Source organism: Felis catus, chromosome A2 (genome assembly GCF_018350175.1).
Source record: "Felis catus isolate Fca126 chromosome A2, F.catus_Fca126_mat1.0, whole genome shotgun sequence".
Classification (NCBI taxonomy): Eukaryota; Metazoa; Chordata; class Mammalia; order Carnivora; family Felidae; genus Felis; species Felis catus.
Genome location: NC_058369.1, coordinates 25,268,165 through 25,295,898, shown reverse-complemented (window position 1 = coordinate 25,295,898; position 27,734 = coordinate 25,268,165). Strand labels below are relative to the sequence as shown.

At 46.0% G+C, this 27,734-nt stretch overlaps 1 protein-coding gene and 1 long non-coding RNA gene across 3 annotated transcripts in view; both read left to right on the top strand.

The window, feature by feature from the left end:
• Positions 1–588: 588 nt before the first annotated feature.
• Positions 589–27,734, top strand: part of IL17RD (interleukin 17 receptor D) — a 71,992-nt gene continuing 44,846 nt past the window's right edge. The window contains exon 1 of one of the 2 annotated variants that reach the window (XM_019823191.2): positions 589–805. In XM_019823191.2, coding sequence (XP_019678750.1) covers positions 680–805 — 126 coding nt within the window. In that variant the 5' untranslated portion in view covers positions 589–679. The remainder of the gene's footprint in view (positions 806–27,734) is intronic. The other variant, XM_019823182.3, reaches the window with a different exon arrangement.
• On the top strand, positions 20,579–25,756 carry LOC123383726. The gene is made up of 2 exons (XR_006593792.1): positions 20,579–22,200; positions 22,403–25,756. It is a non-coding gene; the product is annotated as an uncharacterized LOC123383726 (long non-coding RNA).

Sequence of the window (27,734 nt, the reverse complement as noted above, 5' to 3'; positions counted from 1 at the left end):
TGCAGGAACAGTAGCATGGAGAGAGCGAGTCATTTGTTGGAGGTCCCAGCCAGGATTTTTCTAACCATCACATTGCCCTAACTTTACTGTGCCCCCCCAAAGTGAGAGAACAATAGTGACACTTACCAGTGTGGTTGGAAGGATTAAAGAAGAAGCCTGGCATCTGTGCTGACTGTGTGGAGCCTATTTTGGATTCTCTGTCTCTCTGTCTCTCAAAAATAAATAAACATTAAAAACAAAAAAGAGGCCTGGCAAATAGGCGCTGGTTAAATTATTACTAGAACCATTATTATTACATTCTTGGTATTTTTCCGAGTTTTTGCTGGGCGCAGGCGTCACTTGGACAAATCCTTTGGATTAAAAAACAGACCTGTCAGGTGAAGGGAAAAAAACTGCAGCTTCGGGCTTCTGGGTGGAGGCTCGGGGTGTGGCCGTAGGGGGCGTGGACTACAGAGTGGGGTGGGGCCAAAGGGAGGGCTGGGCTAGAGGGGCGGGGCCAGGACGCGAAAGTGGAGGCTGGGGGCGGGGCCCTGAGGGAAGGGGCAGGATTCGGGAGGGCGGCGCATGCTCGTTGATGGGGCCAGCTCCGCCGCCGCCGCCGGCGCCACCGCCCACTTGGGGCTGGCCAGAGGCAGGCAGCCGGGGTGCAGAGTAGGTAGGGCTGGACAAGCGCACGGCCATGGCCCCGTGGCTGCAGCTCTGCTCCGTCTTCTTCACGGTCAACGCTTGCCTTAACGGCTCGCAGCTGGCCGTGGCCGCGGGCGGCTCCAGCAGAGCGCGGGGCGCCGACACCTGCGGCTGGAGGGTAAGGAGAAACTTCTCGCCGTCCCCAAAAGCGCGGCGGGCGCGGTGCGCACAGGTGCTCGCGGGCAGCTGAGCCGGTGCAGACGTGCCTGCCCTTCGCAGAGTTAGCGGCAGGGCTGGGATCCCCGCTGCTCCCGCCCTTCTTTCCCTCCCGGGGTGCACGTCCGCCAGCCCCGGCCCGGATGAAAGGGGCCGCCCGACCCCCGGCTTTGTGTTGCTAATGAGGCGCGGTCACTGGCTGGGGTCCGGCTCCCAGAGGGCGGGTGAGAAGGGCGTCCCGCGGCGGGCGGGAGAAGGGCGCCCCACCCTTTGTTCCCGGACCGGTACCTCCTTCGCCCCGGGTCTGGGATCCTCCGAGCTGTCCGAACTGGGGCGCTTTGGACCCGGCAGTGGGGGTCTTCCCGCGGACCTCCGGTTCACAACTCTGCAAAGGCCCAGGACTGCCAGAGAAGGGACCCAGAGCGCAGGGGAGGGATGCGCCCCCTCTCGTGGCCGCATTGTTCCTTCTAGGCTGTGCAGTCTTACCCCACTTTCACCCCAGCCCCGACTCCTGACTTGCTGGGAAATTTTGCTCGTCGTCCTTCGTCTAGAGAATGGTCTCACGGATGACCTACACCCCCTCTCCCCGTCCCCAGCTTGACCTGCGGATATTTTTCTAGACCAGAGGGAGGCATGAGTTTATCACCTCGGTCAGGAGCCCCAGAGGAGACTAGAGAGGTGCACAGATTTCGCCTTGTGCTTGGAGACTTCCCCCAGTAACCGACCACTTTGATGCTGTCCCGGTGGCGGGCGTGGGGTGGTAGGCTGTGTGCGCGGGGATGCTGAGTTCCCATGTCCCCACCAGGGTTTCTGGGTTTGGGCGGCACCAGAACAGGGAGAGTGCATCTGTCTGCCTCTCACCTCCCACTGAAGCCAGGGCGGCCTGGCGTCAGGGCACTCAAGGCATTCAGACATGTGGAGAGGACATAGGCAGCCACGAACATGACCTTGTCTGTGCTTCGGGGCTCCAGTTTCTTCACTTGGAAAATGGGAATAGATGGAGATTTCCTAGTTATCTCAGCACTGTTTCTCTGAGAGATGGGTCATTTACTTAGAACAACGTTGTGCCACCTCTTCTGGGATGTTCTGAATGGCTTCAGAGCAGTCCAGGCCTAGCACCCTTTTAGGATCTTAGGCTATTGCTTTCAGTTCTTTTGCCCCACATTCAGAGAAACGCAGTGCAGAAAACCAAGTATGAGGCAGCAGATGGGATGTCTTCAAACCCAATAGCTTCGCTATAGACAGCTATAATACACTCTTCCACCACATCATAGTGAATATAGCCTTCCTTTTTGGGTAAAACATCACCTTTTCGTACTCTGTCCCACTTTAGTAAAATATCACTATTATTATATTTTAAGATACCGAGTTTTTCCCAGTATGTAGATAAAAAAGTTTTCCTTAAGGCTGTCTCATATTGACTTACTGATCCTGATAAACTTAAATTTTTTTTTTAAGTTTATTTATTTATTTTGAGAGAGTGTGTGAATGGGGTAAGGGCAGAGAGAGAGGGAGAGAGATTTCCCAGCAGGCTCCACAAGGACACAGTGCAGAGCCTGATGCTGGGCTCGAACTCAACTGTGAGATCATGACCTGAGCCAAAATCAAGAGTCGGATGCTTATCCGACTGAGCCCCCAGGTGCCCAAGATCCTGCTAAACTTTTTGGGTCTAAACAGGTATTTTGGCTTTTGAAGAACTGTAGGAGCATCACATGCATTTTATTCTGAGTTTTCATATGACAGCACAGGTGGATCAGTCCTAATTGCTGTGTTTCTGCATTGTCTAGGTGGCTTTATGTGTCAGTGCACAAAACTTGTGAAGTCTTAATGCTTTGGGTATAATAGTGACCTAAAAGAGCCAGGCTGGCGGTTTTGTTCTCTCTGCCTGTGGGAATGTGTTTGTCTCCTAACTGTGCATTCTCCACAAGTTAATAGTGGCCCCTGGTCCAGCAGGCTTACACTCAGGCTGGCCTCTTTTCTCCCACCACAATTCCTAGTTGGGAGTGACCTTCTCAACAGCTTTTACTTTGGTCCCACTAATCCTCTCCTTGGGTCATTTTCATTCCTTCTTGAATGAGCATGGAAGTCTCTGGACCATCTCTCAGATTCTACATTCTTTCCAACCTGATACATGGCTGCTTCCCTCCTGGACTTGCCTTTTGGTACATCTGATGGAGCCACCAGCTCTCCCCAACCCCCCTTGCCTACCTGTCTTGCAAGCCCACCTTTCCAGCCTGCTCCCTAACTTTTGTGCCAGCGTAAAGCTGCTGAAGCATACTTTCTCTGCTCCTAGGATGCCTTCCCCCTGGCCAAAGACTCAGCTCAGGTGATGCCACCGCAGGGAAGACCTCCCTAAATGCCACTCCCCTTGGTTTGCTTTCTCATGCAGGTCCTTGCACTTTGGTTCCCACCAGACTACCATCTCAATATTTGTTCACATCTGTGTCTTAGGATGGTTTTCCTTAACTAGATACTTCATCTTAGTGGCCTCAAAGCCTGGAGCCCTGTAAGTCTTGGCTGAGCCCAATTAGACTCTGCAGCCTTCCTGTTAAATCCTGTATTAAGTGATATATTTTAGGAAGTGGATTGGAGAGATGAGAGCACTGAGCCCCAGGGTCCTCTCCTTAGCACGCTTTTGCACATGCTGTTCCTGTCTGTGTTCCTTTTCTTTACCCCTCAGCGTCCCTTCTCTGCTCGAGCAGCACTTCCTGCAGGAAGCCTTCCCTGCCCCCACCTCCCTGCATCAGTTCTTCCAGAAGTTGCTCTGTCAGAGGACTGGCCAGTGAATACTGGTGAACAGTGACTTGGGCATTTGATTCATGTCTGAGCCCCCTACCAGATAGTGGTGTTTAGCCCATAGATGTTGGTCTCAGTTATGAGGTTGCTTACAGTCTAGTTGGGGCCATGCAGACATACAAGAAGGGTCGATTGTGTGTGAGGCAAACAGGAGACAGTTTCCTGTGGGTCTAGGTCACATGGAACCTGAGAAGGGGACACCAGGGTGGAAAAATGAGCTCTGAAGGAGGGGCAGGATCTGGGTGCTGCCGAGGAACTGAGCAAATGACCCCCTTGATCTCCATGGAGCATTTGTTCCACGAACTCTTGCCCCTGCAGGAATGTGTATTTTCCCAGGACTTGCAAGGTAGACCGCAGCCAGCTAACCCACAGGAGCTCTGCTAACACACCTCTCTGAGGAGCCGGCCTGGTTTAAGTGGTCAGATTTCACAACCTCCCCATTATTAGTGGGACAATTAAGGGGCTGATACCATCTTGAACACAGCTCAGTGTTTTAGAAATGAGTTGTGGGCACACTTCCTCAACTGCTTAAAAAAAAAATCTCTTAGGGCCCTTGGCAGGTAAACTATTAGAGTAATAAATAGTTTTCCCAAAGAAGTAACAATTTCTAAAACTTCCTGAGGGGCTAGCATCCTCATTTACACTGGACCTTAACTCTTGTTTCTTGATAGTGGAATGATTGTGTTTGTGATGGGTAACTTTATGTCAATCAGTTGCTTTGAGGTCCCCCCCCCCCCCCCCCCCCCCCCGTCTTGCTGGTTGTTTGAAAAGCATTTATGGAACAAAGAATTAGGCATCAGCTTCCACAGGTTTTTATTTAGTGGCATTTTCTGCAGTGGAGAAGGAGGGAACAAGAATGCCTTCCTGGCTAGGTGAGGTACATCTTCTCTGGTCTTTTATCTCTGAAACAAATGTCTAGCCTGCAAAAAGCCTGCTCCTTCAGGAATTCAGGAAGCCAGAATGCTGGCATCATCTTTACAATGAAGTGCAAGTTTCCCATTTAAGGCAAATAACTTCATTTCGAAAGGTAGGAAGGAATAGGGTGGTACTTGGAAAAGAAGTTCCAGCTGGTTAAAATTTAGGTCCTGATAAAAGTCCAATCCAAGAACTCTCCTTGGCTGTGGGCCCAGGCATGTTTATTTGATTCTGAATTGGATGCGTTTTCATTCACTTGCAGCTCATGGCTCCCCAGCCTGCATCTGGTCGGCCTGTCTTGCGGCCATGTCTTCCATGTTGTACATGCTCTTGTGTCTCTTACAGAATTCTTCGTTAAAAATGACTCAGCCCTGGTTGACACATTTTTCAGAGAGACATTTTTATAAGAACTGCAATGCTTCCCTCCGGCTTGTCTTGCCATGTTAATTGGGAATTCTGTCAGCCCAAGTCCACCTTTCTTGAACCGCCCTCCCTTGTCTCCCCTCCCCCATCCATCCCTTCGACCCCCCCAGAGCCCCTGCAGTGCCTGGGGCATTGTGCTAGTTATTAACAAGGGGATACAGCTGGGTGGATGAGAACAGCAAGTAAGTACCGGCTGTGGACCCTTTCCCGCTGAACACAATTTCTCAAAGTGAAGTCCGGGAGCTTCCACTATCAGGATTGCCTTGGGAGCTTGTTAAAAGGCAGATTCAAAGATAATGCCTCCAGAATGGGAGTGAGATGGGGGTTCAGTTCTTCTGATGCACTCTCAATGATGAGAGCCATTGCTTTTAGAAGACCAGGCTTCCCCAGGCCAGATGAGGGAGAGAGAAGCCACATTCTAAACATTTAAAATCAGTTTGACTTTAAAGTACTTCTCTGGACTTAGAGAGGAAGTGGAGACTGTCAGAGCCCCCGACCAGTGAGAAGGGTCAGGCTGGCTAAGGGGATCCTGGGGAGGCAGCTGGGCAGGTCACCCTGGTTTGGGTGGGTGCCTTTAGCCTGGGGTTGAAGGGGAGGTCACGAGTGAAGGGGACCCTGACTTCCATGGGTTCCTCCCCAGAACAGCTGGGCTTGTCTGGAAAACAGTCTTAGGAAAGAGTAGGGTAGGATCCAAATCGTATTCTCTGCAGTTCAAACCTTACAGCGTCCCTACAAAGGAAAGAACTGCTAATGCTTTCCTAAGTCTTTATTTTAAGTTGAGTATTTTTCATGCTTCATTTGGCCTAAAATGTGTGTGTGTGTGTGTGTGTGTGTGTGTGTGTGTGTGTGTGTGTGTGTGTGTGTGTGTTTAAGCTTTTAGACCCTCTTTTCCCCTTATTGGTCCCTGAGCTTTTCACACACCATGCCCAGCAGATGTCTGCTGCTGCTGGGGCCACCCCATCAGCAATTAATTGTACTTTTTCGTTTCTTACTGCCTTTACCTCTGAGGGATGAGTTTTTAGGCTTCAGGAAGCTCGCCCCCACCCCCAACTCCTCAGTTTATAAGAGTATGGGCGGAGAGGCAAGGGCTCAGGTACCCCTAGAAGCTTGACAGGCTGGGGTGGAGGACAGTGCCCTTGCAGGAGACCTCTCTCCTGCCCCCTACCCTGGTAGCTGAGACCTTTTCTGTTTCACGTCTCCCCCAGATTTGGAGGTTCCCCTGCCCCTCAGCAAGCCCAGGGGGCCTGTCTGTGCTGGTGCCACGGGCCCCATCTCCCAGCAGCCTGGCTTGCTCATCCTGTGGGAGGCAATGTCCTTCTGGGCAGTGTTTGTCTTGGCTGCTGGGACATTCTGAATGGTCCTGACACACGATTAGGTGACTGATGGCCCCACAACACATTGTCTCCTCCAGGGCCCCGGGGCCTTTGAAGCTCTTCCCTGTGGGAAGTAAAGAGACTATTTGCTCTATTAAAATGCCTTGGTATTTCCTCTGTTTAACCACAGGCCACTTCCTCTCTGCCACTCTAAACCCGGCAGGGCCACCGGCTGATTGAAAAGACACAAACCCAGGAGTGAGCACATCCTATTGAAACAGATAGTCTTACTGCAGATTAAAGCGGGGGCACATCTCTAAGAAGAAACCAAACCTAAGGGGGAAATGCTAGAGAAGCTCCTTATCTTGCTGGAAATGTAGCTTGTTGACACAATTCGCACTTCAAGTTCTGAGTACAGAATAGGGTACTTTTTGGTTTGTTTGTTTGTTTTTAAGAAGGGAAGCCAAAATTGTAACCAAATCAAAGAGTTTTTATCTAGTGTGGCAGGTTACAGGCATACAGTCAAGTGGATTTCTCGTTGTGTGAGTTGGAAACTTCATTATCTGGGAAGAGCATGATGTCTTCATAGAAAACCATGCCAGGCTTATTCTCTACTTGCAGATTCTGTCTGCTGGTTTCATGTGCTCAGAAGTCAAAGTAATAAGTTTGTAGCTGAATAATACCAAAAAAGCCTCTGGAGAGACTGTCCCTCAACCTTTCCCAAGCAGTTTCTTGAGAAAGTTTAATAACACCAGGCGTGAAACTAAAAATTACCGAAGTAACACAGGCAGAAGATTTAAACCCTGTCTATACCCTGTCTTTGTGAGGGGCCTAACTAAGGAATAACTAGCTAGTTTCTAATGGAGACTATTATTTTAACATTTGCAACTCCATTGTTCAAAGCATCTGTGATAAAAACGGCTTCTCTTTTCTTTGGTTCCTTGTTTGGAAATGTTGGGGGAAGGTGGATGTAGCTAATTAAGGCTACAACATTTAAAGGGGGGACTTAATAGGTACCAGCTGTCCTCAACAAATCACTGGGTGGATGACAAAATAAAGATGTGATGTGAACACACATGTAATTCTCTTCTAAAACGGAAGTTGGCCTATAAATTGTCTGATTTAATAGCATGAATGGAAACTAACTCCATTAAAAAACTACTGTGTGCTTTTAAGAAGCATTTATTTTATAGTAAACCTAACGGTAAAATGTCTTATTTGCATAAAGCTGGTACTTTAAGAGTTGAAAGGGCAGTAGACTGCAAGTATTGGAAATTTTATAAATTGTAATTTTACTGTATGTTCCTTCATTCCAAACCTGAACTAATAGACATTAATCATGAAGCTTTTTTAATTAAAATTACTACATTGTAGGAAAGCTTGCTTGAACTTATCAGAGATGTCCTACAAAACTGAAGCAGCAACTTTGAAAGGGAATGGAAATTGATAGCATTAATTAAATGTTTGAGTGGATATTTACATTTCACACATTAAATGAATACTTCAAATGAATCCTTTTGCAATCGCAAGGGATTAGGCTTTAAATATAACCTTTTTTAGATTTAAAAAGTACTTCATTCCCTTAAAAACTAGGAGTTTTTCCAAGTGTTCTCATTTGTCAGTTTTTTTTTTCATTTCTCAGTTTTGTAGATTCCGCCCCCCCCCGCCCCCCAGTGAATGGTCACCCTTTAAAAAATGCTGGCTGTGGCCCCAGACTTCTGTTCTGAGATGGGGATAGAGGGAAGGTTTCCTTGGAACGAAGAAGTACATTTTCCTGAGACAGTCCATATGGTTTAAAAACCCTTTCTCTGTGATTTTATTCTGTCCAGGTGATTTCTGGTTTTTCCTCTCCTGAAATGCCCCCCCAATACCGCCCCCCCCCCCTCCCCGCCTTTCATCAGAGGAAAATGCAATGCAATCCAGACCAATGCAGGAGTGTTCAGCCCTAGCAAGTGTGGTCCCTGCTAAGTGACAGTTTATCTCTGCCTTCCTCTCAAGGTCGCTCTGGCTAGGACACAAGCATTCACATGGTTAGGAGTTATTGTAACTGCTCAATATCTGAAGTTCAAGAAGACTTACATGGAGTGAGGAGGCAAGACAGGGTTTTTTTGAGTAGCTACTCTGTGTCAAGTCTCAGTGTGGTTCTGTAGTTACTTATGTTTTCCAGGGAAAGGACAAAGATGGTAGGACCAGGTCAGGTCCCCCTGTCTGCAGTGGCTCCCCACCCAGCTGAGGCTGCAAGAAAAAGGGATTGGGGCCTAGAGACGGGGAGGTGCAGGAAGGATTCCAAGGTACAGGGAACTCTCTGCACCTCCCCACTCCTCCCAGAGAAACATGAACCACAGTTTCTGCTGCTTCTTATCCTAGAACATTCCAGCTTATGCAGTTGCCAGTGTGAGAAGCTGGGTAATGATGTGCCAGTGCCCGAGGCACTGCTTGGCACCCACCTTTGGAAATCTGGCTTTTTAGCCCATGTAACTCTGATCTCTTGCTCTGCCTCAGTTTCCCCTGCTTTGGAAGAGGCTCACCTTTCTGAGGCTTCTCCACACTGTGTTTTCCTCCTTCAGCCTCCCCATGTGAACATCACCTGTGCCAGAAAGCATGCATTTAGTAAACTCAGACCCACCCCATCATGCCTCCAGATTGAGTAAGAATGCATCCAGCCTTTTGCAGTGATGCATTGAAGAAAAAGTGGAAACTTGATTTGTTTATGAAGAAGAAACTTCATTTGGATGGTTCCTAGGAGGCTTAGAAGAAGGGATTGGATGGCCGAAGGAGGCAGGCCCTGTCTGTGAGTGCATCCAGGAGGTGGGGGGATCCTTTGAAAGGAAAGTGTGGCTGAAAGAAAGAAGTGGCAAAGCTGGGGGATGGGGTGGGGACAGGATTCTGTGGTGCCTTGAATTTTGCCTGTGTGCACCTGTCAAGAATGATGAGGCTTGGCAGGTTTCTCCAGCAGATGAGTGGTTTGATAAGAGTGACCCTCAGTGACCATTTCTTTATTCAGTGAGTATTTGGTATTTTCTATGAACTGCAACTGGTTTCTGGAACATAGAGACAAGTAGAACAACAATACCAACCTGACCACCCTGTTTAAAATAGCAACCTGCCCTCTTTTCCTTACTTTGCTTTTCTCCACAGAACTTTTCACAATGAGACACACATGGTGTTTTCTGTCTGTCTCCCCCACCTCGGGGTCAGCTGCATGAGGGCTGGGCCCGTATCTGTTTTGTTCGTGCTGCAGCAGGAGATCAGTGGCCGGCACATCGTAGGTTTCTCCTGCTTGTTCCTTGAATGACCAAGTGCTCTTCAGGAAATTAAAATCAGCCAGGAGAGTGATGGTGGCACAAGCAGATGATCTCAGGCGGTCTCTCTGACCAGGTGGCACAGAAGGCGAGCGATTGTCATACAGATTTCCTCGGAAGTTCTGTAGTTTCTTTTCCTCAACATTAGTGCATCATGTGGCATTAGGTGCTGAGAGTTAGCATAAAATATGCTCCACTTATTCACATCATGGATTATTGGCACCATGTGCCCATCCTGGCCAATTGCTGGGCTGCCGGATGACTGAGGTGGCGATCGGGCCGGTATTGGATGGGGATCCCACTTTGTAAAGTGTTGGTTGCCTCCAGAGAGGATGTTTGGACCACACAGTTTACACTGCACTGTGGATTAAAAAAAAAAAAAATGTAAAAAGTTACCACCCAGTGCTAACGATGCATCCTGGTTTTGGACTTTATGAAATGACGTGGATGAAATGTTTCTCACTCCCAGGCAGCAGCCCCCAGCTGGTATGAAAACCCTGTCTTTTTAACAGAGGTACAGGTCTCTTTCTGTTTCATCCCCTCTGGTTGTGAACACGTTTCATTTTCTGAAGTCACCAGACGGTCCATCCAGAATCAAAGATGCTCTTTGCCTTCTTTCCAGGGCTGTGGGTTTGCCGGCCAGCTGTGGTAATGAGTTTTTGCTCTGCTTTGATTTTCATGGCTTGCCTCCCTGTGGGAGGAACTAGATATTTCTGATCTTACCTCTGCTCATATTCAGATCCAGCCAAGCAGTCAGTGACTTCCCGGGCTTTTTTGTGGGAGACTGTGGGAAAGGTCCTGGTTGGCTGGCTATGAATTAATGAAATCCTTAGAAGGCTTCACTAAAGATAGCTCCTGTGGCTTAAAAAAATAGCATTGCCTTTTTAATTTGAGAAAGAGGTCATGGAGTTTTACTGAAATTAAGCAGAGAAAATGTAACATCTGGTTGTGCTGCCCCAAGGCTGCTTCGGGGCGGCGGGAGGGAGCCGTGCTTTGGTTCCCAGTGTCTGACTCGCCCAAGGTGACAGTCACCCAGGTCCCTCATAAGGCTGCCTCTCTCATTGTTCTGCCTGGGTTTTGAAGTCCTTAGCAGACAGAAATTCTACCCCCACATCTTTTCACTTGAGCACATTTCCCATTTACTGAGCTTTCTTCCTTTTTACTTAAAGGGTCACACTTCTTTTTTTTTTTTTTTTTTTTTTAAGTGCATAGTTTTGGAGTTGGTCAAGACGAGTGTAATTATTGCTTTTATCTCATTAAAGAAAGATGAGGGTGGATAATGGGAGAGACTTTGGACGGAAAGTGGGGGGTTTTAAAGAACTGTTCTAAGAAGTTTTTAAATTAGTAGGCTTTCTGACATGAGCAGAAAGAGAATGATAAATTGCAGGAGAGTTTTAGGGAAAGGCATAAAACAGATTTTAAAGGACCTATGACTTTTTTAAAAGTAGAAACATGAACGTCTTGAATGTCTTAAATGTCTGCTGTGTGCACATCTCCACCCCCCTTGCCCAGTGAAGTGACTAGTAAGTCATGTTATGTTTTTAAATTTTTATCTTTATTCTGGATCTATGCTGTGTGACGACTTTATGTAATTTTCCTATAAAAAACATTAGTAATATTTCGGGCATAAATTTTCTGAAACTAAACAGGAAGATTAAATTGTTGCTGTGTAGGTGGGCCAGTCACTAGTGCCTGGGCTTCTCTTTACTTTCCCTCCTGCATTTTGAATTCTGAAAATTTTCAAGGCTATAGAAAGGTTGAAAGCATGGTAGAATGAACACCTATTTCCCCTTTGCCTAGACTCACTAGTTCCTTGCCACACGTCCCTCAGTTGTCTTACATAGAGTCCTTCGTGATTTCTTTCTGAATCACATTCCAGATTCAGACGAGGATCATTCATTGCTTTTACATAGACACAGACATCCTGTCTCCTTTAATTGAGGACAGTCCTTTCACCTATTTCTTTGGTCCTTTGTAACACACACATTCTGAAGGGTCAGGGTTACTTGTGGTGTGGACAGTCCCAGTTAGATTTCTGATTGTTTCCTCATGATTAGGGTCAAGTTAAATATTTTGGCAAGATCCCTGTAAAGGTGATATGGGGACGTTGATATGTTACATATCAATAGGTTACAAATATGGGTGGAGTTGCAGCGATGAGCAAACTTTGGTTTTTCTACTTGAAATTGTTGCCCACAGAGACCTTTCCAATGGTTTAACGCAGTTCAGTCTTGTATTGTCTTTTTTAAAAAAGCGATGCCGGGGCACCTGGGTGGCTCAGTCGGTGAAGCGGCTGACTTCAACTCAGGTCATGATCTCCCGGTTCCTGAGTTCGAGCCCCGCATTGGGCTGTATGCTGACAGCTCAGAGCCTGGAGCCTGCTTCAAATTCTGTGTGTGTGTGTGTGTGTGTGTGTGTGTCTCTCTCTCTCTCTGCCCCTCCCCCACTGGCTCGTTCTCTGTTTCTCAAAAAAGATGAATAAACTTAAAAAAAATTTTAAAAACAATAAAAAGCTGGTGCTTTACATTAAGGCTTCCCTTTTACTTTGCTGAGAGTCCAAAATGCAGGGTGTCATGTAATCTCTTTGCTTAAAGACTATTTGAAATCAACTGTGCTCTCAGGAGTGTGGTGTCTGGAGAATGTTTAAGGCTTTTGCTATTCACACAGGCTTGTTGCAAACAGTTGTAGATATCGCCCTCAGCGACTGGGAACTGAGTTCCTATTAAAACCTCTATTTGGCTCAGGCAGGTTTACGGTTGAATGCATCCTCACACCAAAATTCAGCCATTACTTTCCTTTGTGCTAAGAAAACATTGAACTTTATTTCCAGTAAAGGTCACTTCACTCAAAACATGTCCTCAAAGTCAGTTTCCAGCCCTTTGGTTCTGTGATTGCCTAGTGTCTAAATTATTTTATTGGAGTCCCTCACAGACCGTTCCATTAGTTTAACGTGAATTACTATCTTCTCCCTAATTACATGGCTTTTCTTTCTTTTCTTTGTCCTTACCCCAGATGTCAGGGCGTGTAAGGTAAAAGACGTGTAAAGTTAATATTGATTATTTTTCAAAGTAAGTTAAAACGTCAGAAAGTGACCAGTTGTTATTCTTACAGGGTACCGGGAAAGCCGCAGAGACAAACCCTCCATCTTTTATTCATAAGTCCGGGGAGACGGGGAGGGCGCAGGCGGGCCTGTGTGCCCGGCGTTTGTTCAGCTTTCAGGACCGGGCCTCCTCCCCTGCTGGCCGTGAAATGTCATGCCGAGTTGTAATAGTGGGACATTCAGCATGCAGAGAATGGGCCGCAGAGGTTCAACTTTGCTTTTCATTTTCTTTTCTGGCACCAGGTCCCTAGTCCCCTCCTTGGCCTGACAGTAAAAGGCCAGAAAGCAGCAGTCTGGAGGCCGGCAGGGATGCGGTGCAGCCCAGCCCAGGGCCCGGCTCCTGTGCTGGAATGCGCTGGACACAAAGGCCCGGCCAGGGTGTGCCTCAGGAGGGGGTGGCGGTTTGCCTTTGCTGAGGCTGGTGGGCTGTGGTCACAGGGGAGAGCGTTCTTGTTTCCATGGCTGTGCTGCCTCTGGTTTCGGTGGGAGAGGGGGTGCAGAGTGCTTCTGATTTTCAGAAATCACTCGGGGCTCACCATTTCTGTGAAGAGGGAGGCACTGGGGCAGAGAGCTGAGGCCGCGAGACTCCGAGGGCTCAAACCCGTACTTTGGATAAAGAGAAATCAGGCAGCATTTGCTAATAAGCAGGCCTAGAATTTGATTTAGAGCAATAGTTCTCAATTGGGGGTGATTTGGAGACTCTCTGGAGACATTTTGGTTGTCACAATGGGGAAGAGGTTTGCTACTGGCTTTTTGTGGGTAGGGGCCAGGGATGCTGGCCAAACACCCTGAAATGCACAGGCCGGCCCTCCCCAGTAAAAACTTACCCAGCCCAAGGTGTCAGTAGTGCTGAGGTTGACAGACCCTGATTTAGGGGTCCCATTTTAGTATTTGAATTTCTCAGCTCACTTAGCCTTATAACACTTTTCAACTTCCTGTTTAACAGAAGCTGCTGGTTCTATAAATCTGCATTCAGGATGAATTTCTATTAAACTCTCCAAGACATATGATTTAACTATTGTGGTGCTCCTGGAAAGATATGCCCTGAATGCAACTACTATTTTAAATGCAAAAGACGATTTTTTTTTTTTTTTTGCCATAATTTGATCAAAGTAGCATAACCTGTGCCTCTGTTTTTGTTACTCACTGATGGTCTGTGGATAACATTACATTTTTTCAGCATGAAACCCAACACTTCAAATCCCTAAAGCAGTCTCAAATTTATGGTTAATAAAAGCATTTATTGTACTGGATGTCATCTGTTATATCACTCTGGGGCTAGAAACTGGCAAGCAGTGGACAGGAAATATTTTCATTTCAAATCGCTTCAATCTTATGGTCTAGGGGCAAAAGTGTCTGATTTCAGGAAAGCCACGGTGAATAGCATAGTAATGAATGCATTTTTAGTTGATTAAGCAGGCATTCTCTCCCTTTCAAACAATCTTCTCTCTTTGGCTTGGTGGGGCTAAATAAACATGCGATGTTAAGTGATAGCATTTCTTGTGTTGGCCATGCTTTTCCTTTGATCATCTTAAACTTTTCAAAGTGTTTTCCAGGAATCCTCAGCAGAGCCGAGGCAAGCTGGACAGAGTGGCTACGCTCAAGTGTTGACCCTCTTTGTAATAATTGCTTACTTTCTGAGCAGAGGACATTTTCTGGGATGATGTTGACTCTTCCGAATTCCCCTTTAAAAATGGAATTTGGCACCTAGCCCTCGGGATCATGAATTTAGGAGGAGAAAGCAGTTTGACTTTTTTTTTTTTAATTTTCTATGCCTGCAATTTTATTGTAATTTGCATCCTGATCCCCCACATCCATCAGATAAATAGTCAAAGTAAGGAGAGTTCCATCCAAAGGTAGCCCTGTGTGGTGATGATGTATCCAGGACAGGGTACCTTTTGTCATGGCTGCTCAGTGCCTTTGAACATATTATCTGAATCATCGCTTCCCAGAGAACCTTGGAGGTAGGCAATTATTTCTGATGTGGTTCCTTTTTTTTTTCCAGATGAGGATTCCATGGCACAAAGAGCCAGGAAGGGATTAGGATGGCAGGCCACGTGACTCGGAAAGGCCTCTCTCTGCCAGAAACCAGAGTCACAGGGTTCTTACCCTGCCCGTGCCCCCAGCAGCCTAGCTCACCCTGCCTTCCGATCACCCAGCCTGCGATGGATGTCTGCCATGTGCAGCAGAGCAGCTAATGGGGGTGGGAAGAGAGCAAGTCTAGATACCAGAGAGCTCTCTGCAGATAATTAGATTAAACTAGGATTCGGAGTTTACCCCAGAAGTTCCCAAACCTGGCTGAATATCAGAATCACCTAAGGAACATTTTGGGAGGGGGGGAGGGGGGGAAATCCCAGACCTGCTTAAGTGAGAGTTTCAGGAGAAGGCCAGGAATCTGAGGTTTTTTTTTAGGAAGCTGCCAGATCAGTGGTTGCCAGGGTTTTTGGTGTGGATGCAGGATTTGACTACAAAGGGGTTGTCCCAGGGAATTTTGGGGGGTATGATGGAACTGTTTGGTGTGCTGAGTGTGGTGGTGGATACACAAATGTAAACATTGATAAATGTGTAAACTCATGGAAATGTTCATCTTACTAGGTCTAAAACAACAACAACAACAAAAAACTGCCCAGGGGTGCCTGGGTGGCTCAGTTGGTTAAGCCTGCTATACTCTTGAGTTCTGCTCAGGTCATGATCTCGTGGTTCGTGGCATTGAGCCCTGCATCCGGCTCTGTGCTAACGGCATGGAACCTGCTTGGAATTCTCTCTCTCCCTCTCTCTCTGCCCCTCCCCTGCCCACATGTGCATTCTCTCTCTCTCTCTCTCTCTCTCAAAATAAATAAATAAATATGCTGTAAAAAATGGCGGTGCCTGGGTAGCTCAGTCAGTTGTCTGACTCTTGATCTCAGCTCAGGTCATGATCTCACGGTTGGTGAGATTGGGCATCGGGCTCTGCACTGACAGCACGGAAACTGCTCTTGCTCTCTTTCTCTCTCTGTCTCTAAATAAACACTAAAAAAAACCCCAAAAACCTGCCCAGGTGAAACTGAGCTGTCACCTTGGTGTCAGATGAGGTGACAGATGGTGCCTGGTGACAGCTAGGAAAAGTTGTCCACCTGTGAGAGAATGACACCTGGAACTGCAGAGGCAGGTGGGTGAGTGCTGAAACCTCTTAGCCCAGTGCTGTCTAGTAGAACTTTCTGTGGTGATGGACATGTTTTTTTCTCTGCACTATGCAGTTCAGTAACTATTAATCACTTGTGGCTATTGAGCACTTGAAATGTGGCTAGTGTAACTGAGGAACTGAATTTTAAATTTTACTCAAATTACATTTAAATAGCTACACATGGCTAGAGGCTACCATGTTGGACAGCTTGCCCTTGGAGGCGGACGTTGCCATACTGGGGGGGGGGGGGAAGCTTTGGCTTGGGGCCAGGTGCACATGGAGCCCAGTGATTCTTTATGTTTGAGGGACAATAGTTAAGTCATTCTAAGTAGAGAGCGAGACAGGAACATGGACAGGATGTGTAGGTTGATAAGGACAGGGAAAAAGGAACCTTGGAATGAAGACTGATGCGGGATCTGCCCAGGCAGAGGACATGCTTGCTGAGCAGAGGAAAATGATTTTCTTTCCCTAATGCAGATCAGATAGCACAGACTTTGGCCCACTTTCTTGTCCATCTTAAAAGATGCAGCAGTTAGTTTGGATGCTCTTTAATTGTGCTGCTGTTCGCCTGAGGTGATCGGTTATACAGGAAGCCATTGGAGGGTCCAAAGGAGTGATGTGCAGACAGTGTCAGGGAATGTCTGTGGCCTGGCTGGAGATGTGCTGGGCCCACCTGGCAAACTAGAGAGAGTGTAATGAAGAACCATGTGGGCCTATCCTGCTCCTCTTCGGGGAATGAGATCCTATAAAAATTGCATTTGGGGCATAAACCTCCATATTGGCTTATGTTCATACACTTTTTTTTTTTTAATGTTTATTTATTTTTGAGAGAGAGCATGAGAAGGGGAGGGGCACAGAGGGGGACAGAGGATCTGAAGCAGGCTCTGCACTGACTGCAGAGAACCTGATGTGGGGCTTGAACTCACAAATTGTGAGATCATGACCTATCTCAAATCCGGATACTCAAGTGGCTAAGCCACCCAGGTGTCCCCATTCAGACACTCTTAAACTTCTCTCTTCCAGCCCCCATGGAGTTATGTTATCTTAAATAGCGTTAAATTTTCAAATGTGTTATAAAAGAGTAAGATTCTGAGAGTGTGGCCTCAGATGAGTGCAAACCAAATGGTAACAAATAATGTTCCATTTGCAAACATATTTGGTCTTAAATAAATTCACTAAATGGCTAACAAAAATTTCATGAGGTCTGGGCTTAGGAGGTTTGGTTAATCTGATTTAAAAATAAGAATGCCTAGCATGTCAACTATACTTCAATAAGAAAGTAAAAATAGGGGCACCTCGGTGGCTCGGTCAGTTAAGTATCTGACTCTTGATTTTGGCCCAGGTCATGATCTCATGATTGTGGGATCGAGCCCGATATTGGGCTTAGCACTAGGCATAGAGCCTGATTAAGATTCTCTCCCTCTGTTCCTCTCCCCTGCTTGTACTTTCTCTCTCTCTCTCTCTCTCTTTCTAAAATAAAAAAAGAAAATAAATGCCTAAACGAGGGAGAGGTTTAAAATTAGTGGAGCTATTCCTTTATTTTTATATAAAAACTTTACTTCTTTGGATCCAGAAGAGAAGGACATTCTGAATCATAGGATTTTGAGGCAGGGTTTCCTTGGGTTACCTTTACAAATCAGTAACTTCAATCTAGTGGGGGGAAAAAAACAGGGCTTAATGAACACTAAATGTGGTTCTTCCACTCTTGAACACACAAATGCATCTTGCTGCAGGGTTATAAGAACTGAATTTATTATTTTTTTTTTAATTTTTTTTTTCAACATTTATTTATTTTTGGGACAGAGAGAGACAGAGCATGAACGGGGGAGGGGCAGAGAGAGAGGGAGACACAGAATCGGAAACAGGCTCCAGGCTCGGAGCCATCAGCCCAGAGCCCGACACGGAGCTCGAACTCCCGGACCGCGAGATCGTGACCTGGCTGAAGTCGGACGCTTAACCGACTGCGCCACCCAGGTGCCCCTGAATTTATTTTTTATGGTTATTTTTGACTTAAATTTACTTATAATTTACTTAAATTTGTTTTTTTTAACTTTGTTTTTGTTTTTAGTTTCAGGTGTAAAATTTAGTGATTCAACACTTCATACAACAGCCTGTGCTCATCACAAGTGCCCTCCTTAATCCCTATCACCTATTTCACCCATCCCCCACCCATCTCCCCTCTGGTAACCATCAGTTTGTTCTCTATAGTTAAGAGTCTGTTTTTTGGTTTGCTTTCTCTCTCCCTTTTTTCCCAATGATCATTTGTTTTGTTTCTTAAATTCCACATGTGAGTGAAATCATATGGTATTTGTCTTTCTCAGATGACTTATTTTGCTTAGCATAATACCCTCCACTAACTCCATCTACTTTGCTGTAAATGGCAAGGTTTCATTCCTTTTTATGGCTGAGTAGTATGCCATTATATATATACACACATATACATTCATCTTCTTTATCCATTCATCAGTTGATGGACACTTGGGGTGTTTCCATAATTTGGCTATTGTTGATAATGCGGCCATAAACATCAGGGTGCATGTATCCCTTCAAGTTAGGTAAATTTGTTTTCTGAAGACATTTCCATGTATTGATACAGTTCACAGACATGTCACTGCCACTGGCCATATAATACTTTCATGTTGTGTGCTGGCCCTTTGCTGGCCCTTTAGCCCCATTGATGAAGCATTTGTGCCATTTCCAAAATTTTGCCATTATCAAGCTGCTTGAACATGGTCGTGCAGTCTGGTTTCCTGCCTGCCCCCTTTGCCATTTTGGTTAGTTCGCTTGGCATATGTCCCCCACGGGGAAAGTTTTGTAGGTCTTACTGCATGCTTGTTTGCCAGCTTGTCCTGTATAATGACAAAGAATTGTGTTTGGGAAGAGGGAAGATTTGGTTTTCAAATCCCATCTCTGCCATTTGCTGTCATTTATGACCTTGGGCAATTTTCTTCATTTGTAGAATGGGTTAACAGTTTATCCCCCACATTGTTTTGAGACTTAATAAGATACTGTCTTTAAAACATTTCACTTTGCACCGAGCCCCATAGCAAGTGCTTAGTCTTTGGTTGGCAGTCTGTTATCAGAGGAATAAGTGTGCTCATTTTTCACATCCTGGAAAATATGGACATTTATAATCCTCATTTACTCATTGTTATTTTGGGTGTACCTTATACTTGTTTTATTATGCATTTATTAGAGAAGGCCTAAATCTTTCCACCTGATGATTTACCTTCTGAGTAAGTTTTGTTGCTTTTAAGTCTGGTAGTTTTAAGATTTCTAAAAAAATGTGTATTTTAGAGAGAGAGATAGTGTGAGTGGGGGAGGGGCAGAGAGAGAGGGGGATAGAGAATCTGAAGCAGGTTCTGGGCTGACAGCAGAGACCCCGATGTAGGGTTTGAACTCATAAACCATGAGATCATGATCTGAGCTGAAGCCAGATGCTTAGTTGACTGAGCCACCAAGGTGCCCCTAAGTCTGGTAGTTTTAAAGTGAGGTGTGGATGAGATGTTGCTTAGTAGAGAATATTAAGGGAAGATGTTTAAGTGAACATGAGGGTTTTTTTTTTTTTTTTTAAGTTTATTTATTTTGAGAGAGAGAAGGAGACAGCAAGTGGGGGAGGAGCAGAGAGAGATGGGGACAGGGGATCTGAAGCTGGCTCTATGCTGACAGAAGAGAGCCCGATGTGGGGCTCAAACTCACAAACTGTGATATGACCTGAGCTGAAGTTGACACTTAACCGACTGAGCCACCCAGGCACCCCTACCTGTGTGTGTATCTATATGTACGTGTGTGTGTGTGTGTGTGTGTGTATTTAAAGTTTATTTATCTTGAGCAAGAGAGGGTCTGCACAAGTGGGGGAGGGGCAAAGAGACAGAGAGAGAGAATCACAAGCAGGCTCCACACAGTCAGTACAGAGCCTGATGTGGGGCTAGATCCCATACACTGAGATCATGACCTGAGCTGAAATCAAGAATTGGACACTTAACCGACTGAGCCACTCAGGTGCCCCAACTAACTGGAATTTAAACAGAAAAGAAATAGAGACCAAAAAAAAAAAAATTCTTATGCAGAAGACTTTATTTTTTACAGTGTGTGCCCCGTCAGCTGCAGTGGGCATTGTTGGTGTGCCTGTGTTGTTTACCGGGAGGTGCCCAGGGTATCCCTCTGCTTCATCTTTAACATTTCCTGTGCACTTTCCAGTTTGTTCACATGGCCAGAGGCCCCTTTGCATCACTCGTTTTTTAACATTGCACTACTGTTAATGATTGATTTCAGCCCATTTAGTCTTCTGGGCCAGGAGCTTTTAGGGCCTAATCAATCACTGAATCCATAAACAAGGGCACTGCCTCAGATTCCCCATGAGCTCCGAATTACATTGGGGTGTTGACAGAACCAGAGGACTGGACCACTCTGTCAGCAACTGTCAGGGGAGGAGAGGATCCAGGGTATGTGCTGGGTGGTAGCGGGGGCAGGGCAAAGGCAGCCACAGATAAAATTGATCAGAGAAGAGAAATTGTTTGGCAGATAATCTGCGTGTGAGTAATTGCAGAGCTGAGAGATTAACTTCATTTTTTGTTTCTCTTGCACCCCGATTTGTACCAGGCTGTCTTACTAAAAACACTAAAGAGGTTAGGGATTTTAAAAAAAATTTTGTTTAACTTTTATTCATTTTTGAGAGACAGAGCATGAATGGGGGAGAGGCAGAGAGAGAGAGAGAGGGAGACACAGAATCCTGTCAGGACAGAGCCCGACTCAGGGCTCGAACTCATGAGCTGTGAGATCATGACCTGAGCCAAAGTCAGATACTTAACCGACTGAGCCACTCAGGCACCCCAAAGAGGTTAGGAATTGTGACACACAGACACCCTAGCTCCTCACCCAGGGATTGCTGTCCCCCGGGATTCCTTTGGGGCCCGGGAGCTGTCATCCTGAGTGATCACCACCTACCCAGGTTGAGGTGGTATTGCTTTAGTGGGTCCCAGGTGATGGTCCTTGGGTACACTAAGAGCATTTCTGGAAGAGCTAATGTAAAAGCAACCCCTTCCTTTCCACAAAGGCGAGTCTGGGCCACCCTCAACAGACCAAGCAGGGGACCCGGACTTACAATTCATGGGTGGGGAGAGAGAGAGAAGATAAAAGCAGAGATGTGCTTGAAGAAAATAGGTAGTAGGGACTACAGGGCGGTTTTAAACCAGAGGCTCCATGCACAGCAGGTTGCAGAGCAAATAGTGTCTTAATCCCCTGTGGGAAGGCCTGAGATCGCACAGTCCCTGCAGCTTGTACCTCCAGGTGTTCTCACCCAAAGGCATCTTGGTCGTGAACACCTCCCCTGAACCTTTGCCAACACCCCGTGAATGGTGGTCCCTTTCCTGAGGCCTTTGGTGCTCCACCAGAAGAACGGTGGGCACAGTGGCTATTCCCTTATGCTTGAGAGATCATTTGAGGGTCTCCCCGGTGTCACCAGCTGGTCATTCACTGAGTGTATTTGTGTGCTCCTGTGGCTGGGGCCAGACTGCTGAGGTGAGGCTGATGGGGCGAGGGAGGAGGTGGCCTCCTTGGGGTTCGCTCTTTGTGGGGCTCTTCCCCTTGTGCTGCCTTGGGCTGGTCGAAGCTGCAACCTTTGCAGAGAGCTTGTGGCTGGGTGAAAGCATCTTGAAATGGGCTTCATTTCCCGATTGAAAAGGAGATAAATGACATAGACTGTTTCTCCTGTTCTGGTGTACCTCCCGCCTCTGTACGTACAGAAATATTTAACTCCAAATGTCTGGGGATGTAACCCTGTTCTAATTTGGAAAGGTGATGCTGGCTACTTCTGAAAGGCGCCCCTTCACCTTCATACAGGTGATGTATGAATAAGGGCTAGATTATGCTACTGAGTGCAGATATTCAGCTTACACATGTTAAGGCTTTTGGCTAAAGGGGTTTATGTGGGGGCGGCATTTTGGGGAATGAATGAGGCCTGGAGGGTCGTCATGACCTGGCAGGTCCCCATGTAAGCGCAGCCTTGAGTCCCCAGCCTCCTTCATGTAGGGTTCCCGGCAGCCTCAGGGATGAAGACTGTTCACCCGGAATGTGTTCTTCTGACTCTTAGGGGGGACAGTAGGAGGGCACCCCCAGGGCTGCCTCTCTGGTGGGGTCACCACTGTCACCCTGAGGGGACTGATGAGGGTGACTTGGCCTTTGTCAGGAGTGCCGAGGAACAGCGGAGATCAGGTGCTCGGTACTGAGACAGTTCCATGCCTTTGCAAACAGAACACTTCAAAAAGGATGCCGCCTCCGCCCCTGGCCCAGTGAAAGGTGGCGGAAGGAAGCGGTGGCTGACAGCTGAGTTAAACAAACTTGAAGGTAGGTCACATTTCTGACATACCATTTTCCTCAGCCCGTACCAGCAGCTGCCCTCTACTTTGAAAGGGGGCTTAGCTGCTCATATAAACTTTGGTTCGTGATAATGTAAACTATTATTAGGATTATCTTTTTATTCACAATATGTGCCTGACTCTCTGTCTCCCTTATTTATGCTCTTTTTGAAACACTCCTTTACCTTCAGGACCCAGAGCCAGCATCAACGGCTGTGAGAACGAAGCAGCACTTAACAACAGACTTAGATCTCTCTGTGGTTACAAAGGACTCTGGGAATGAGTCACTGGGCTGAGGAAGTTTCAAATCTCAGCAGAGCTTCCAGGTTAAAACTGGGATGTGATGTTGACAAAACATTTCAGTTAAGAAAGTTTTTGTTGTTGTTGTTGTTGGTTTTTTTGTTTTTTTATTTTGGTGAAACTTTGTCCCAAGGGTTATCGTTTTATGTTTTAATACAAAAGTACTTGATTCTCATTTGAGGATCCTTGGCTTTCAGAGTCTCTGTCCCATTTCATCACCTGGTAGAACCAGTTGCCACTCAGGGCATTCTGGAGGTTTGCACAGGTCCAGAGGCTCATGCTGCCACCAGCCAGTCCCTGCCTGCCTGCAACTTTGCGGGAGACCACAGTGGTCCTTAGGTGCTCCCGTGTGGTTTGTCCATGGGCGGGGGCGGGGGCAGGTTAGGGTACGAGCCAAGAAAAACTAATAGCCCTTTCAATTTTTAATAAAACGTCTCTCCCACCCTTTGTTTCTCCCTTCACTCTTCCCTGAAAGAACAGACTAACTTTTTAGGCACATCTGGACACTTTTTGTAAAGCTCTTACCCTGAATTCCCAGAAGGAATGTATTGGCTCCCATTTTTCTAAGCAAAAACTGAAATGACTCCTTTGTTTATAAGTACTGTGCTTGCATATTTTAATAAAACTGTAAAGAAAGAAATTGCACTGGTTTGAGGGTCCTTAGCTAGGCCAACACAATCTCCTTTATGCTTCTCTTGAAGTCTTTGAGAGGTGCTCAAAGTTTATGGTTTGGGGGGAGTTTATTTTTGGTGGGAGTGGGGAAGGGAGGTGTAGGGGATCCATATGTCCCTTTTGATAATACTTTTTCTCCTTCCTGTAGCCTTTTTGGGGCCAGGAGGCAGAGGTGTTCATAGCCTTGGTCCTTCTGTTCTGCCCTCTCTACCCATGCGTTGCCCTTATGATGAACACCATATAGATACAATCGGCTTATAATGTTCCAGATCTAAGAGCCCAGAGGTCTTGCAATGGATTCTATCTTCCCTTTATCAGATAGTATTTGTTTTCTTCTAAAAGAAGGAAATCTTCTAGAAGCTTATTGCTGCTGAGAAAATAAGGCTAATCTTTCATTAATATTAGTCTCCTAGTTGTTGGCATGGGGTTTTTCTAGTGTCAGGAGAATTTCAAAAGAGCTTAAATGTATGTCAGACTTAAACACAAGATATAAGAGGCGTTTGCCATGTTGAGGAACGTGTAAGATGATGTCACTCTTTTCAAACTAGTGATTGCAGGAGTTCTTTTTTATGCCTTTAAAAATCAGGTTTATGAAATGAAGTTGTACCTTCAGAAGCCTGTAGTGTATGCATGTATGTATGTATGTGTGTAGTGTAGTATGGTTAAGTTATGAGGATTAGGGCTTTGTTACTGCCCCAAAAATGTTCATTAGTGATAAGCATTAACCAGTGTGGTAGCTACTGCTTCTTAGAATATGATTTTCTCTTGGCCTGTCCTGAGTGTCTGGAAACAGTATAATCCTCTTCTCAGAGATGAATTAAATTTCAGTGAAGACCACACTTTGGCTTTATTTCTTTACTTTTGGGGAAGAAGGTTGTTAGCCTCAGAAGCCAAAATTGATCTATGAAACCTGTCGTTGCTGTTGGATGTGCACATGTCAAATGGCCACAAGTGTTGAGTAATGTCCAAACAGAAGTCTGAAAATTAATATTTGTATTGGTGCCTTTGTGCAGAAATTTATCATTTTCATCAACTCAACTGAAATTGGTAATTTTGAGTCATACTGATAATGTTCTAACTTATCTTTCCATCTTTTTTTTTTTCCTTTGGGTTCTAGGAAATTGTCAGTGAGTCAGAATGCTAGCTATTATTAAACCAGTTGGGAGTATTTGGTTAAGGAAAATGATCTGATTTAGAATGAGTGGTAAATTCGGTATTGGTTGCCTCTAAATTTTTCAGATAGCATTGTTTCAAAACCTGCAAAAATGTCTTCTACATTTAACAGTGGTTCAGACTATAAAGCACTGAGCAGATCTTGGGAGGCATGGTGACTTGGTGTCCCGTGTTCTTCTCCCTCACATGAGAGTTTGGAGGCTTGTCCTGGCAGGATCTTGAGTCTGAAGGTAGCTTTGCCTGCATAGTAACTTTTACCTGCACACAAAAGCCTGACAGTGACGGTCTTTCAGTACCTTTTCCCACTGCTGTCATCACTTGTTTTCTTCTAAGTTTTCAAACATATAAAAAGATTTTATTTAGATGGACTTTTAAAATATGCTTTCTTTTATAGGAAACCAGGGGATGAGTCTGAATAGCAGCCAAAGACCTGGGAATTGATATGGAGGAGTGATTCTAAATGATCCATCAATATGATGATTTTCTCAGGGATTTGTATCATCAGCAAGGTGGTTTTCATGTTGAAAATATCCATCTTGACATTCTTTTACATGTAACCTATTTGATATTCTTTAATTCTGTTTCATTTTTCACTGCCTGATAGCTTTTCCTGGCTCTTCTACTTGGCCACCTTCACTTTTTCTATCTTCTTTTCCTCTTCATGTGCTCTAACTGGGTAGTCCCACAAAGCCCAGTTCCTGATCCTTTGCTTTTCTTTACTCCTCCTATTAATTAGCCCACGTGTCCTTAAGTTTCTGTGACGTGACTACATGCCTGACTTCCTGTCTCTGAATCCCACATTTCCAAAAAACAAAATATGGTGTTAGAAGATACTCTCTAGTCACCTCCGTTAAGTTCTTCTCTACATCCTCCTTAAAAAAAGAAAAGTTCTCTTTTGCAGTATTCTCTTTCTTGCTGCAAAAACCACTACTCTCCCAAGTTCCCAAAATAGGTACCTCAAGGTACCTTGGAATATTTCATCATCACCTCTGTATCCCATTTGTCCCAAAGTCCCACCATTTTTTCTTAAAAATGCCCCTCAAGCATGTCCTCTGTCATCTTCCCACCATTGCTGGCTGTACCCACCTCACGTCTGGATGTCTGCAGCAGCTGCCTCGCAAGCCTACCCACCTCAGCTCCAACTGACCACTCTCCTAGTTTTTCCTGCAGATGTGCTACAGCATTATTGTATTTGTGTTACTTTCCTGCTCAGAATCCTGCTAAAAAATGTGGCGAAATAGACACAACATAAAATGTACCATTTTAACCATTTTTAAGTATTAATTCAGTGGCGTTAAGTACATATACATAGTTAGGCAACCATCACCACCATCCATCTCCAGAATTTGATTTTCCCAAACTGCAGCTCTGTGCCCATTAAAGAGTTACTCCGCCCTGAACCTCTCACCCTTCCGCAGCCTCCTGATTCTATTTTATGTCTCTGTGAATGTGACCACTCTAGGAACCTCAGATCAGAGGGAATCATACAGTATCTGTCCTTTTGTGCCAATACCAGATTATTTTGTTTATTTTTATTAAATTTTTTTGTAGGGGCACCTGGGTGGCTCAGTCAGTTGAGCATCCGACTTCAGCTCAGGTCATGATCTCATGGTTCATGAGTTCGAGCCCCACATCAGGCTCTGTGCTGACAGCTCAGAGCCTGGAGCCTGTTTCAGATTCTGTGTCTCCCTCTCTTTCTGCCCCTCCCCCACTCATGCGCACGCGCGCGCTCTCTCTCTCTCTCTCTCTCTCTCTCTCTAAGATAAACATTAAAAAAAATTTAAAAAAGTTTTTTTTGTAATGTTTATCTTTGAGAGAGAGAGAGACAGATAGAGCATGAGTGGGAGAGGGGCAGAGAGAGACAGGGAGACACAGAATCCAAAGCGGGCTCCAGGCAGTGAGCTGTCAGCACAGAGCCCGACGCGGAGCTCGAACTCCCGAACCATGAGATCATGACCCGAGCTGAAGTTGGATGCTTAACCAACTGAGCCAGCCAGGCACCCCATTTATTTATTTATTTATTTATCCATCTATCTTTTTTTTTTTTTTTTTAATTTTTTTCAACGTTTTTTATTTATTTTTGGGACAGAGAGAGACAGAGCATGAATGGGGGAGGGGCAGAGAGAGAGGGAGACACAGAATCGGAAGCAGGCTCCAGGCTCCGAGCCATCAGCCCAGAGCCTGATGCGGGGCTCGAACTCACGGACCGCGAGATCGTGACCTGGCTGAAGTCGGATGCTTAACGGACTGCGCCACCCAGGCGCCCCATCTATCTATCTATCTATCTATCTATCTATCTATCTATCTATCTATCTAGAGTGGGGGAGGGGCAGAGAGCAAGGGGGAGAGAGAATCTCAAGCAGGCTCCACACTGTCAGTGCAGAGCCTGACATGGGGCTCAATCCCACAAACCGTGAGATCATAACCTGAGCTGAAATTAAGAGTTGGATACTTAACTGACTGAGCCACCCAGGTACCTTCCAATATCCTACTTATTGTATTTAGTGATTCTGGTCTTTACAAATTTTGTTGAAGAGTTGGTAAAAGCTAACAAAGGGCCTTTATTTCAGGGTCTTCTTCCTCTCTCTCTCTCTCTCTCTCTCTCTCTCCCTCTCTCCCTCTCTCCCTCTCCCTCTCCCTCTCCTTCTCCCTCCCTCCCTCCCTCCCTCCCTCCCTCCGTTCCTGCCTCCCTCTCCCCCCTCCCCCCCATCCCTCCTTCCCTTCCTCAATGAACTCTACCTGGGAGCATGACACTGGTTTACTCCAGCTGTAGATGGGAGTCAGGATGTGTGGGAGGGACTGGAGAAGATGGGAAGGGTCCTGATGCTTCCACTCACCAACACCAAAAGTTAGTAATTTTTAAAAAAATTTTTAAGTGTTTATTTTTGAGAGAGAGAGAGAGACAGAGACAGAGAGACAGAGTGTGAGCAGGGGAGGGGCAAAGAGAAAGGGAGACACAGAATCTGAAACAGGCTCCAGGCTCTGAGCTTTCAGCAGAGCCTAACACGGGGCTCAAACTCAGAAACCATGAGATCATGACCTGAGCTGGAGTCAGAAGCTTAACAGACTGAGCCACCCAGATGCCCCAGTGATGTTTGTGGTCATGGAGGGAAGTGGATGGTGACCAGGACTCCACTTCTTCCTTCCTGAATGCCTTTCATCTGTATCATGGGCAGAGAATCAGGCCCATTCTGGAAATAAGGGGATGTGTGTAACGAGACCCCAGCTTTAGTCTTCTCTGTTTTGTCACTGGCACCTCTCGTCTGCAGGCCCTGGGGTTTGACTCATTCCATTGATTCAACTTTCTGGTCCTTTTGGTTTATCCTTTGAAGCTGCTGTTTTATTGCCTCTTTCTTCTATCTTCACTACCTGGATCCT